General features: G+C 52.0%; 1 protein-coding gene across 1 annotated transcript in view; it reads right to left on the bottom strand.

Annotated features, from left to right (window-relative positions):
- Window positions 1-13,219, bottom strand: part of LOC129813253 (son of sevenless homolog 2-like) — a 96,251-nt gene that overhangs the window by 57,590 nt on the left and 25,442 nt on the right. The window contains exons 3-4 of the mRNA XM_055865553.1: window positions 6,335-6,499; window positions 4,428-4,634 (exon numbers count right to left, since the gene is read on the bottom strand). Coding sequence (XP_055721528.1) covers window positions 4,428-4,634; window positions 6,335-6,499 — 372 coding nt within the window. The remainder of the gene's footprint in view (window positions 1-4,427; window positions 4,635-6,334; window positions 6,500-13,219) is intronic.

Here is a 13,219-nt window from a genome sequence, read left to right as displayed (position 1 = left end):
CCAAAAACCCGGTACACGGCACTGCCCCAAAAACACGGTACACGGCACTGCCCCAAAAACACGGTACACGGCACTGCCCCAAAAACACGGTACACGGCACTGCCCAAAAACACGGCACTGCCCCAAAAACACGGCACTGCCCCAAAAACACGGCACTGCCCCAAAAACACGGCACTGCCCCAAAAACACGGCACTGCCCCAAAAACACGGCACTGCCCCAAAAACACGGCACTGCCCCAAAAACACGGTACACGGCACTGCCCCAAAAACACGGTACACGGCACTGCCCCAAAAACACGGTACACGGCACTGCCCCAAAAACACGGTACACGGCACTGCCCCAAAAACACGGTACACGGCACTGCCCCAAAAACACGGTACACGGCACTGCCCAAAAACACGGCACTGCCCAAAAACACGGCACTGCCCAAAAACACGGCACTGCCCAAAAACACGGCACTGCCCCAAAAACACGGCACTGCCCCAAAAACACGGTACACGGCACTGCCCCAAAAACACGGTACACGGCACTGCCCCAAAAACACGGTACACGGCACTGCCCCAAAAACACGGTACACGGCACTGCCCAAAAACACGGCACTGCCCCAAAAACACGGCACTGCCCCAAAAACACGGCACTGCCCCAAAAACACGGTACACGGCACTGCCCCAAAAACACGGTACACGGCACTGCCCCAAAAACACGGTACACGGCACTGCCCCAAAAACACGGTACACGGCACTGCCCAAAAAACACGGTACACGGCACTGGCCAAAAACACGGCACTGCCCCAAAAACACGGCACTGCCCCAAAAACACGGCACACGGCACTGCCCCAAAAACACGGTACACGGCACTGCCCCAAAAACACGGTACACGGCACTGCCCCAAAAACACGGTACACGGCACTGCCCTAAAAACACGGTACACGGCACTGCCCCAAAAACACGGTACACGGCACTGCCCCAAAAACACGGTACACGGCACTGCCCCAAAAACACGGTACACGGCACTGCCCAAAAACACGGCACTGCCCCAAAAACACGGCACTGCCCCAAAAACACGGCACTGCCCCAAAAACACGGTACACGGCACTGCCCAAAAACACGGCACTGCCCAAAAACACGGCACTGCCCAAAAACACGGCACTGCCCAAAAACACGGCACTGCCCCAAAAACACGGCACTGCCCCAAAAACACGGCACTGCCCCAAAAACACGGCACTGCCCCAAAAACACGGTACACGGCACTGCCCCAAAAACACGGTACACGGCACTGCCCAAAAACACGGCACTGCCCCAAAAACACGGCACTGCCCCAAAAACACGGTACACGGCACTGCCCCAAAAACACGGTACACGGCACTGCCCCAAAAGCACGGTACACGGCACTGCCCAAAAACACGGCACTGCCCAAAAACACGGCACTGCCCCAAAAACACGGTACACGGCACTGCCCCAAAAACACGGTACACGGCACTGCCCCAAAAACACGGTACACGGCACTGCCCCAAAAACACGGCACTGCCCCAAAAACACGGTACACGGCACTGCCCCAAAAACACGGTACACGGCACTGCCCAAAAACACGGCACTGCCCAAAAACACGGCACTGCCCCAAAAACACGGTACACGGCACTGCCCCAAAAACACGGTACACGGCACTGCCCCAAAAACACGGTACACGGCACTGCCCCAAAAACACGGTACACGGCACTGCCCCAAAAACACGGCACACGGCACTGCCCCAAAAACACGGTACACGGCACTGCCCCAAAAACACGGCACACGGCACTGCCCCAAAAACACGGTACACGGCACTGCCCCCAAAAACACGGCACTGCCCCAAAAACACGGCACACGGCACTGCCCCAAAAACAGGGCACTGCCCCAAAAACACGGTACACTGCCCCAAAAACACGGTACACGGCACTGCCCCAAAAACACGGTACACGGCACTGCCCCAAAAACACGGTACACGGCACTGCCCCCAAAAACACGGCACTGCCCCCAAAAACACGGCACTGCCCCCAAAAACACGGCACTGCCCCCAAAAACACGGTACACGGCACTGCCCCCAAAAACACGGCACACGGCACTGCCCCCAAAAACACGGTACACGGCACGATCCTTAAGAGATAAGGCATTAGATATCATCCTTCACATACGGAGGTTGTCGACCCATACCACTTCCTGTACATCTCAAAGCCATTTTTCCAGGATATTTTTTTGCAGTCGGTTCTAAGTTTATTTTGGCAGGAGCAACAGATGTGGCTTTCTGTTAGGAGTTAATTATGTATAGTCGTGCTGACTCAAAACGATACCCTAGGCACCGTCTGTCCCAAACAGGCAAAGCCACAGCAGACCATTAAATAAAACAAACAACTCTCCACTCATCTCAGTTTTTCTTCAGCCAAGTGAAATGCAATCCAGTGTTTTAACAAAAAGGGGATTTTTCTGTGTTTAAACTGGTGATTTAAACCTCAGTGTTTACGAGTTGTTGGTTTTTTTTAAAGTCTTTTTTTGGCAGCAGGACAATAAATCTTTACTTCTCTGAAAAGTCTCAGAACAGAACAGTCTTCTAGGATACAATAGTGAATGTCCAGCCTGTGTGTGAAGCATAAGAAGGTTATGAAGGTCCGCGGGGAGATTGTGACGGTCCGCGGGGAGATTGTGACGGTCCGCGGGGAGATTGTGACGGTCCGCGGGGAGATTGTGACGGTCCGCGGGGAGATTGTGACGGTCCGCGGGGAGATTGTGACGGTCCGCGGGGAGATTGTGACGGTCCGCGGGGAGATTGTGACGGTCCGCGGGGAGATTGTGAAAGTCCGCGGGGAGATTGTGAAGGTCCGCGGGGAGATTGTGAAGGTCCGCGGGGAGATTGTGAAGGTCCGCGGGGAGATTGTGAAGGTCCGCGGGGAGATTGTGAAGGTCCGCGGGGAGATTGTGAAGGTCCGCGGGGAGATTGTGAAGGTCCGCGGGGAGATTGTGACGGTCCGCGGGGAGATTGTGACGGTCCGCGGGGAGATTGTGACGGTCCGCGGGGAGATTGTGACGGTCCGCGGGGAGATTGTGACGGTCCGCGGGGAGATTGTGACGGTCCGCGGGGAGATTGTGACGGTCCGCGGGGAGATTGTGACGGTCCGCGGGGAGATTGTGACGGTCCGCGGGGAGATTGTGACGGTCCGCGGGGAGATTGTGACGGTCCGCGGGGAGATTGTGACGGTCCGCGGGGAGATAGTGACGGTCCGCGGGGAGATAGTGACGGTCCGCGGGGAGATTGTGACGGTCCGCGGGGAGATTGTGACGGTCCGCGGGGAGATTGTGACGGTCCGCGGGGAGATTGTGACGGTCCGCGGGGAGATTGTGACGGTCCGCGGGGAGATTGTGACGGTCCGCGGGGAGATTGTGACGGTCCGCGGGGAGATTGTGACGGTCCGCGGGGAGATTGTGACGGTCCGCGGGGAGATTGTGACGGTCCGCGGGGAGATTGTGACGGTCCGCGGGGAGATTGTGACGGTCCGCGGGGAGATTATGAAGGTCTACCCAAGCATTTCACATCACAGCAGCTCCAGATTAGCCAGTTAGCTGATTACGGTAGTTCAGTCGTAATGGTCCAACACTGGAGTTGGCACTCGGGAGCCCCTTACACAGCCTTGCGGTGTGTTTTACGTCCAACCCTACCTTGTCACAACACAACTGATTGGCTCAAACGCATTAGGATGGAAAGAAATTCACACCTGTTAATTGAAATGCATTCCAGGTGACTACCTCATGAAGCTGGTTGAGAGAATGCCAAGAGTGTGCAAAGCTGTCATCAAGGCAAAGGGTGGCTACTTTGAAGAACCTCAAATCTAAGATATATTTTGATTTGTTTCATACTTTTTAGGTTCCTACATGATTCCATATGTGTTATTTCATAGTTTTGATGTCTTCACTATTATTCTACAATGTAGAAAATAGTAAAAATTAAGAAAAACCCTTGAATGAGTAGCGGCGTGTCCAAACTTTTGACTGGTACAGCATACGACTCAACAGACAATGTTCGAATATATACAACTAAGACTATTCTAAAATATGACGCAGCTGACTGTTCGAATATACAGTTGAAGTCGGAAGTTCCCATTCACCTTAGCCAAATACATTTAAACTGTATTATAATAATTGATTATTCTTATGTTGTATTAATAGAAGGGGAGGGGCTATAAGACTCCTCCCTCCTCACATTTATAGGGTCCTAGACTACAGATTAACAGATATATATATATATACACTGTTTCCACCCGAGGTGTCTATAAGCAGTTATGAGGTGTCTATAAGCTGTTACACTGTTCCCACTCGAGGTGTCTATAAGCTGTTATGAGGTGTCTATAAGCTGTTACACTGTTCCCACTCGAGGTGTCTATAAGCTGTTACACTGTTCTCACCTGAGGCGTGAAGATCTTGTTGTTGAACAGGAAGTGATGTCGGAACACCTTGATGATGAGGTCGAGCTCCCGCAGGTACTGACGCTCCTCTGCGATCTCCAGGCGCACCAGGTCGTCGTAGGTCAGCTCCCCGGACGACGACGGCTCCTCCGTACACTGAGACACCAGACCGATGTCCTCGTCCTGGTCAAACATGTCCATTAGGACCTGAGACAGAGACATCAGGTCAAACATGTCCATTAGGACCTGAGACAGAGACATCAGGTCAAACACGTCCATTAGGACCTGAGACAGAGACATCAGGTCAGACACGTCCATTAGGACCTGCGACAGAGACATCAGGTCAGACACGTCCATTAGGACCTGCGACAGAGACATCAGGTCAGACACGTCCATTAGGACCTGAGACAGAGACATCAGGTCAGACACGTCCATTAGGACCTGCGACAGAGACATCAGGTCAGACACGTCCATTAGGACCTGCGACAGAGACATCAGGTCAGACACGTCCATTAGGACCTGCGACAGAGACATCAGGTCAGACACGTCCATTAGGACCTGCGACAGAGACATCAGGTCAGACACGTCCATTAGGACCTGCGACAGAGACATCAGGTCAGACACGTCCATTAGGACCTGAGACAGAGACATCAGGTCAGACACGTCCATTAGGACCTGAGACAGAGACATCAGGTCAGACACGTCCATTAGGACCTGCGACAGAGACATCAGGTCAGACACGTCCATTAGGACCTGAGACAGAGACATCAGGTCAGACACGTCCATTAGGACCTGAGACAGAGACATCAGGTCAGACACGTCCATTAGGACCTGAGACAGAGACATCAGGTCAGACACGTCCATTAGGACCTGAGACAGAGACATCAGGTCAGACATGTCCAACATGACAGCTAGACGCAGACAGACAGAGACAGCTAGACGCAGACAGACAGCTAGACGCAGACAGACAGCTAGACGCAGACATACAGCTAGACGCAGACAGACAGAGACAGACGCAGACAGACAGAGACAGACGCAGACAGACAGAGACAGCTAGACGCAGACAGACAGAGACAGACGCAGACAGACGCAGACAGACAGAGACAGACGCAGACAGACAGAGACAGACGCAGACAGACAGAGACAGCTAGACGCAGACAGACAGAGACAGACGCAGACAGACGCAGACAGACAGAGACAGACGCAGACAGACGCAGACAGACAGAGACAGACGCAGACAGACGCAGCCAGACAGAGACAGACGCAGCCAGACAGAGACAGACGCAGCCAGACAGAGACAGACGCAGCCAGACAGAGACAGACGCAGCCAGACAGAGACAGACGCAGCCAGACAGAGACAGACGCAGCCAGACAGAGACAGACGCAGCCAGACAGAGACAGACGCAGCCAGACAGAGACAGACGCAGCCAGACAGAGACAGACGCAGCCAGACAGAGACAGACGCAGCCAGACAGAGACAGACGCAGCCAGACAGAGACAGACGCAGCCAGACAGAGACAGACGCAGCCAGACAGAGACAGACGCAGACAGACAGAGACAGACGCAGACAGACAGAGACAGACGCAGACAGAGAGACAGACGCAGACAGACAGAGACAGACGCAGACAGACAGAGACAGACGCAGACAGACAGAGACAGACAGACAGAGACAGACGCAGACAGACAGAGACAGACGCAGACAGACAGAGACAGACGCAGACAGACAGAGACAGACAGAGACAGACGCAGACAGACAGAGACAGACAGAGACAGACAGAGACAGACAGAGACAGACAGAGACAGACAGAGACAGCTAGACGCAGACAAAAATGCAGGCAGAGACAGCTAGACACAGACAAAAATGCAGGCAGAGACAGCTAGACACAGACAGATGGTATGTTTCCTACCTTGTCTGCACACATAGACACCTTGATGTCTTGCTGGCTGATCTCATAGTGTCTAATGTTACCAACGTAGTTTCCTGCTAGCTTCAGGATGTCAGCCGATATGTACTCTAGCACCGCCACGATGTAGAGGCAGACGTGGTAGTCTATCTTATAACCCAGCACCTCCTGTTGACGGGACAAACAGCGGGGGGGTTAGGGAGGAGAGGAGAGAGAGGGGGTTTAGAGTTAAAGAGGAGGAGAGGAGAGAGAGGGGGTTTAGAGTTAAAGAGGAGGAGAGGAGAGAGAGGGGGTTTAGAGTTAAAGAGGAGGAGAGGAGAGAGAGGGGGGGGTTAGAGTTAACTTCTTGCGACTATAGGGGGTGCTGTTTTCTCATTAGCATAATTTGCATTACAGATGAAACGGCTTCCTACTCAATTCTTGATCGTACAATATGCATATTATTACTATTATTGGATAGAAAACACTCTAGTTTCTATAGCCGTTGGAATTTTGTCTCTGAGTGGAACAGAACTCATTCTACAGAAATTTCCCTGACATGGAGTCAGATTTCACACATTTTGGCCCCTGATCTGGAGTCAGTTTAAAGGCCACTGTAAATGCTATGAGGATACGGACACTGCTTACGTCTTCCCCTGGATGCCTTTACGTGATGACGCTTTGAATGGTATCGATTGCGCAATCACAGCCACTATAAAACAAAAAAACGCGTAGGTAGGAACTCTTTTCCAGCTGCGCCGGACGCGCGGTGGACACCGCCCTGCTCTTTTTCCAAGCATTAGTGTAGCCAGTAATATTTCTCCGGTCATGTTTTTACCCGTTATAGGTGTTAACAGCATCATAAGGTAGTTAATTTGAACCGTTGTATAGCAATTTATATCCTTTTAGTGCGATTTTGAGGCATTGCTTTGTTGTGCACTTTGACGCGCTGGGCACATTTCGGGTTCCCGGTCGTACGTTAGTGGGCATTTCGACGGACAAGTGGACATCTTTCGACCAAAAGAAGATTAGACCCAAGAAAGGATTCTTTGCCCAAGATTCTGATGGAAGAACAGCTCACAGTAAGAACAATTTATGATGATAAATCGTGTTTCTGTCGAAAAATGTTAAAGCTTACGCCGCCATTTTGTTTTGTATAGCTTCGCTTGGCGCAACCTGTATTGAAAAGGATAATTTAAAAAATGTAAATCAGCGATTGCATTAAGAACTAATTTGTCTTTCGATTCCTGTCAACCCTGTATTTTTTAGTCAAGTATATGATTAGCTATTGATTAAACTAGATCACTCAAAAGATGGCGACCGACATTTCCAGGCTTGTTTTGCTACTATTTTCATTGTATAACCACGTTTTTTTATGGCTAAATATGCACATTTTCGAACAAACTGTATATGTATGTTGTAATATGATGTTACAGGAGTGTCATCTGAAGAATTCTGAGAAGGTTAGTGAAAAAAATTAATATATTTTGGCGATGATATCGCTCTCTTTGGCTAGAATCAGTGCTCGGGTAACGTTTGCGTATGTGGTATGCTAATATAACGATTTATTGTGTTTTCGCCGTAAAACACTTAGAAAATCTGAAATGTTGTCTGAAGTCACAAGATCTGTGTCTGTCCATTGCTATGTGCTGTGTATTTTTAAGAAATGTTTTATGATGAGTAAATTGGTAATACAAGTTGCTCTCTGTAGTAATTCTAGGAGCTTTGGTGAGATTTGTGATGCTGGCTGCAATGGCAAACTATGATTTATACCTGAAATATGCAAATTTTTCTAACAAAACCTATCCTATACCATAAATATGTTATCAGACTGTCATCTGATGAGGTTTTTTCTTGGTTAGTGGCTATCAATATCTTAGTTTAGCCGAATTGGTGATAGCTACTGGTGTTGAGAGAAAATGGTGGACAAAGAAAAATTGTGATTTTTGCTAACGTGTTTAGCTAATAGATTTACATATTGTGTCTTCCCTGTAAAACATTTAAAAAATCTGAAATGGTGGCTTTATTCACAAGATCTGTATCTTTCATTAGGTGTCTTGGACTTGTGATTTAATGATATTTAGATGCTACTATTTAATTGTGACGCTATGCTAGCGATGCTAATCAGTGTGGGGGGGAGGTGGGGGGTGCTCCCGGATCCGGGGTAGAGGCTCGTTAGAGGTTAAAGAGGAGGAGAGGAGAGAGAGGGGGGGGTTAGAGTTAAAGAGGAGGAGAGGAGAGAGAGGGGGGGGGTTTAGAGTTAAAGAGGAGGAGAGGAGAGAGAGGGGGGGGTTTAGAGTTAAAGAGGAGGAGAGGAGAGAGAGGGGGGGGTTTAGAGTTAAAGAGGAGGAGAGGAGAGAGAGGGGGGGGTTTAGAGTTAAAGAGGAGGAGAGGAGAGAGAGGGGGGGGTTTAGAGTTAAAGAGGAGGAGAGGAGAGAGAGGGGGGGGTTTAGAGTTAAAGAGGAGGAGAGGAGAGAGAGGGGGGGGTTAGAGTTAAAGAGGAGGAGAGGAGAGAGAGGGGGGGGGTTTAGAGTTAAAGAGGAGGAGAGGAGAGAGAGGGGGGGGGTTTAGAGTTAAAGAGGAGGAGAGGAGAGAGAGGGGGGGGTTTAGAGTTAAAGAGGAGGAGAGGAGAGAGAGGGGGGGGTTAGAGTTAAAGAGGAGGAGAGGAGAGAGAGGGGGGGGTTAGAGTTAAAGAGGAGGAGAGGAGAGAGAGGGGGGGGGTTTAGAGTTAAAGAGGAGGAGAGGAGAGAGAGGGGGGGGTTTAGAGTTAAAGAGGAGGAGAGGAGAGAGAGGGGGGGGTTTAGAGTTAAAGAGGAGGAGAGGAGAGAGAGGGGGGGGTTTAGAGTTAAAGAGGAGGAGAGGAGAGAGAGGGGGGGGGTTTAGAGTTAAAGAGGAGGAGAGGAGAGAGAGGGGGGGGTTTAGAGTTAAAGAGGAGGAGAGGAGAGAGAGGGGGGGGTTTAGAGTTAAAGAGGAGGAGAGGAGAGAGAGGGGGGGGTTTAGAGTTAAAGAGGAGGAGAGGAGAGAGGGGGGGTTTAGAGTTAAAGAGGAGGAGAGGAGAGAGAGGGGGGGTTTAGAGTTAAAGAGGAGGAGAGGAGAGAGAGGGGGGGTTTAGAGTTAAAGAGGAGGAGAGGAGAGAGAGGGGGGGGTTTAGAGGTTAAAGAGGAGGAGAGGAGAGAGAGGGGGGGGTTTAGAGGTTAAAGAGGAGGAGAGGAGAGAGAGGGGGGAGTTTAGAGGTTAAAGAGGAGGAGAGGAGAGAGGGGGGGGTTTAGAGTTAAAGAGGAGGAGAGGAGAGAGAGGGGGGTTTAGAGTTAAAGAGGAGGAGAGGAGAGAGAGGGGGGGTTTAGAGTTAAAGAGGAGGAGAGGAGAGAGAGGGGGGGGTTTAGAGTTAAAGAGGAGGAGAGGAGAGAGAGGGGGGGTTTAGAGTTAAAGAGGAGGAGAGGAGAGAGAGGGGGGGGGTTTAGAGTTAAAGAGGAGGAGAGGAGAGAGAGGGGGGGTTTAGAGTTAAAGAGGAGGAGAGGAGAGAGAGGGGGGGTTTAGAGTTAAAGAGGAGGAGAGGAGAGAGAGGGGGGGGTTTAGAGTTAAAGAGGAGGAGAGGAGAGAGAGGGGGGGGTTTAGAGTTAAAGAGGAGGAGAGGAGAGAGAGGGGGGGGTTTAGAGTTAAAGAGGAGGAGAGGAGAGAGAGGGGGGGTTTAGAGTTAAAGAGGAGGAGAGGAGAGAGAGGGGGGGTTTAGAGTTAAAGAGGAGGAGAGGAGAGAGAGGGGGGGTTTAGAGTTAAAGAGGAGGAGAGGAGAGAGAGGGGGGGTTTAGAGGTTAAAGAGGAGGAGAGGAGAGAGAGGGGGGGGGTTTAGAGGTTAAAGAGGAGGAGAGGAGAGAGAGGGGGGGGTTTAGAGGTTAAAGAGGAGGAGAGGAGAGAGAGGGGGGGGTTTAGAGGTTAAAGAGGAGGAGAGGAGAGAGGGGGGGTTTAGAGTTAAAGAGGAGGAGAGGAGAGAGAGGGGGGGTTTAGAGTTAAAGAGGAGGAGAGGAGAGAGAGGGGGGGTTTAGAGTTAAAGAGGAGGAGAGGAGAGAGAGGGGGGGTTTAGAGTTAAAGAGGAGGAGAGGAGAGAGAGGGGGGGTTTAGAGTTAAAGAGGAGGAGAGGAGAGAGAGGGGGGGGGGTTAGAGTTAAAGAGGAGGAGAGGAGAGAGAGGGGGGGGTTTAGAGTTAAAGAGGAGGAGAGGAGAGAGAGGGGGGGTTTAGAGTTAAAGAGGAGGAGAGGAGAGAGAGGGGGGGGTTTAGAGTTAAAGAGGAGGAGAGGAGAGAGAGGGGGGGGTTTAGAGTTAAAGAGGAGGAGAGGAGAGAGAGGGGGGGGTTTAGAGTTAAGAGGAGGAGAGGAGAGAGAGGGGGGGGTTTAGAGTTAAGAGGAGGAGAGGAGAGAGAGGGGGGGGGTTTAGAGTTAAAGAGGAGGAGAGGAGAGAGAGGGGGGGGGTTTAGAGTTAAAGAGGAGGAGAGGAGAGAGAGGGGGGGGTTTAGAGTTAAAGAGGAGGAGAGGAGAGAGAGGGGGGGGTTTAGAGTTAAAGAGGAGGAGAGGAGAGAGAGGGGGGGTTTAGAGTTAAAGAGGAGGAGAGGAGAGAGAGGGGGGGTTAGAGTTAAAGAGGAGGAGAGGAGAGAGAGGGGGGGGTTTAGAGTTAAAGAGGAGGAGAGGAGAGAGAGGGGGGGTTTTAGAGTTAAAGAGGAGGAGAGGAGAGAGAGGGGGGGGTTTAGAGTTAAAGAGGAGGAGAGGAGAGAGAGGGGGGGTTTAGAGTTAAAGAGGAGGAGAGGAGAGAGAGGGGGGGGTTTAGAGGTTAAAGAGGAGGAGAGGAGAGAGAGGGGGGGGGTTTAGAGGTTAAAGAGGAGGAGAGGAGAGAGAGGGGGGGGTTTAGAGTTAAAGAGGAGGAGAGGAGAGAGAGGGGGGGGTTTAGAGTTAAAGAGGAGGAGAGGAGAGAGGGGGGGGTTTTAGAGTTAGGGAGGAGAGGAGAGAGGGGGGGGTTTAGAGTTAGGGAGGAGAGGAGAGAGGGGGGGGTTTAGAGTTAGGGAGGAGAGGAGAGGGGGGGGGTTTAGAGTTAGGGAGGAGAGGAGAGGGGGGGGGGTTTAGAGTTAGGGAGGAGAGGAGAGAGGGGGGGGTTTAGAGTTAAGAGGAGGAGAGGAGAGGGGGGGGGTTTAGAGTTAAAAGAGGAGGAGAGGAGAGAGAGGGGGGGTTTAGAGTTAAAGAGGAGGAGAGGAGAGAGAGGGGGGGTTTAGAGTTAAAGAGGAGGAGAGGAGAGAGGGGGGGGGTTTTAGAGTTAAAGAGGAGGAGAGGAGAGAGAGGGGGGTTTAGAGTTAAAGAGGAGGAGAGGAGAGAGAGGGGGGGGTTTAGAGTTAAAGAGGAGGAGAGGAGAGAGAGGGGGGGTTTAGAGTTAAAGAGGAGGAGAGGAGAGAGAGGGGGGGGTTTAGAGTTAAAGAGGAGGAGAGGAGAGAGAGGGGGGGGTTTTAGAGTTAAAGAGGAGGAGAGAGAGGGGGGGTTTAGAGTTAGGGAGGAGAGAGGGGGGGTTAGAGTTAAAGAGGAGGAGAGGAGAGAGAGGGGGGGTTTAGAGTTTAAGAGGAGGAGAGGAGAGAGAGGGGGGGGTTTAGAGTTAAAGAGGAGGAGAGGAGAGAGAGGGGGGGGGTTTAGAGTTAAAGAGGGAGGAGAGGGAGAGAGAGGGGGGGGTTTAGAGTTAAAGAGGAGGAGAGGGAGAGAGAGGGGGGGGTTTAGAGTTAAGAGGAGAGAGAGAGAGAGGGGGGGTTTAGAGTTAAAGAGGTGGGAGGAGAGAGAGGGGGGGTTAGAGTTAAGAGGAGGAGAGGAGAGAGAGGGGGGGGTTTAGAGTTAAAGAGGAGGAGAGGAGAGAGAGGGGGGGGGGTTTAGAGTTAAAGAGGTGGAGAGGAGAGAGAGGGGGGGGGTTAGAGTGTAAGAGGAGGAGAGGAGAGAGAGGGGGGGGTTTTAGAGTTTAAAGAGGAGGAGAGGAGAGAGAGGGGGGGGTTAGAGTTTTAAGAGGAGGAGAGGAGGAGAGAGGGGGGGGTTAGAGTTAAAGAGGAGGAGAGGAGAGAGAGGGGGGGTTAGAGTTAAAGAGGAGGAGAGGAGAGAGAGGGGGGGTTTAGAGTTAAAGAGGAGGAGAGGAGAGAGAGGGGGGGTGTTTAGAGGTTAAAGAGGAGGAGAGGAGAGAGAGGGGGGGTTTAGAGTTAAGAGGAGGAGAGGAGAGAGAGGGGGGGGTTAGAGTTAAAGAGGAGGAGAGGAGAGAGAGGGGGGGGTTAGAGTTAAAGAGAGAGAGAGGAGGGGGGTTAGAGTTAAGGAGGAGAGGAGAGAGAGGGGGGGGTTAGAGTTAGGGAGGAGAGGAGAGAGGGGGGGGTTTAGAGTTAGGGAGGAGAGGAGAGAGGGGGGGGGTTTAGAGTTAGGGAGGAGAGGAGAGAGGGGGGGTGTTAGAGTTAGGGAGGAGTGGAGGAGAGGGGGGGTTTAGAGTTAGGAGGAGAGGAGAGAGGGGGGTTTAGAGTTAGGGAGGAGAGGAGAGAGGGGGGGGTTTGGAGTTAGGGAGGTGAGGAGAGAGGGGGGGGGTTTAGAGTTAGGGAGGAGAGGAGAGAGGGGGGGTTTAGAGTTAGGGAGGAGAGGAGAGAGGGGGGGGTTGTAGAGTTAGGGAGGAGAGGAGAGAGGGGGGGGGTTTAGAGTTAGGGAGGAGAGGAGAGAGGGGGGGGTTTAGAGTTAGGGAGGGAGAAGGGAGAGAGGGGGGGGGTTTGAGTTAGGGAGGAGAGGAGAGAGGGGGGGGTTTTAGAGTTTGGGGGAGAAGGATGAGAGGGGGGGGTTTAGATGTTAGGGAGGATATGGAGAGGAGAGGGGGGGGGTTTAGAGTTAGGGGAGGGAGGGGGGGAGTAGGGAGGAGAGGAGAGGGG

This window comes from Salvelinus fontinalis, chromosome 16 (assembly GCF_029448725.1).
Source record: "Salvelinus fontinalis isolate EN_2023a chromosome 16, ASM2944872v1, whole genome shotgun sequence".
Taxonomy (NCBI): Eukaryota; Metazoa; Chordata; class Actinopteri; order Salmoniformes; family Salmonidae; genus Salvelinus; species Salvelinus fontinalis.
This window is presented reverse-complemented; position numbering and strand designations above follow the sequence as displayed.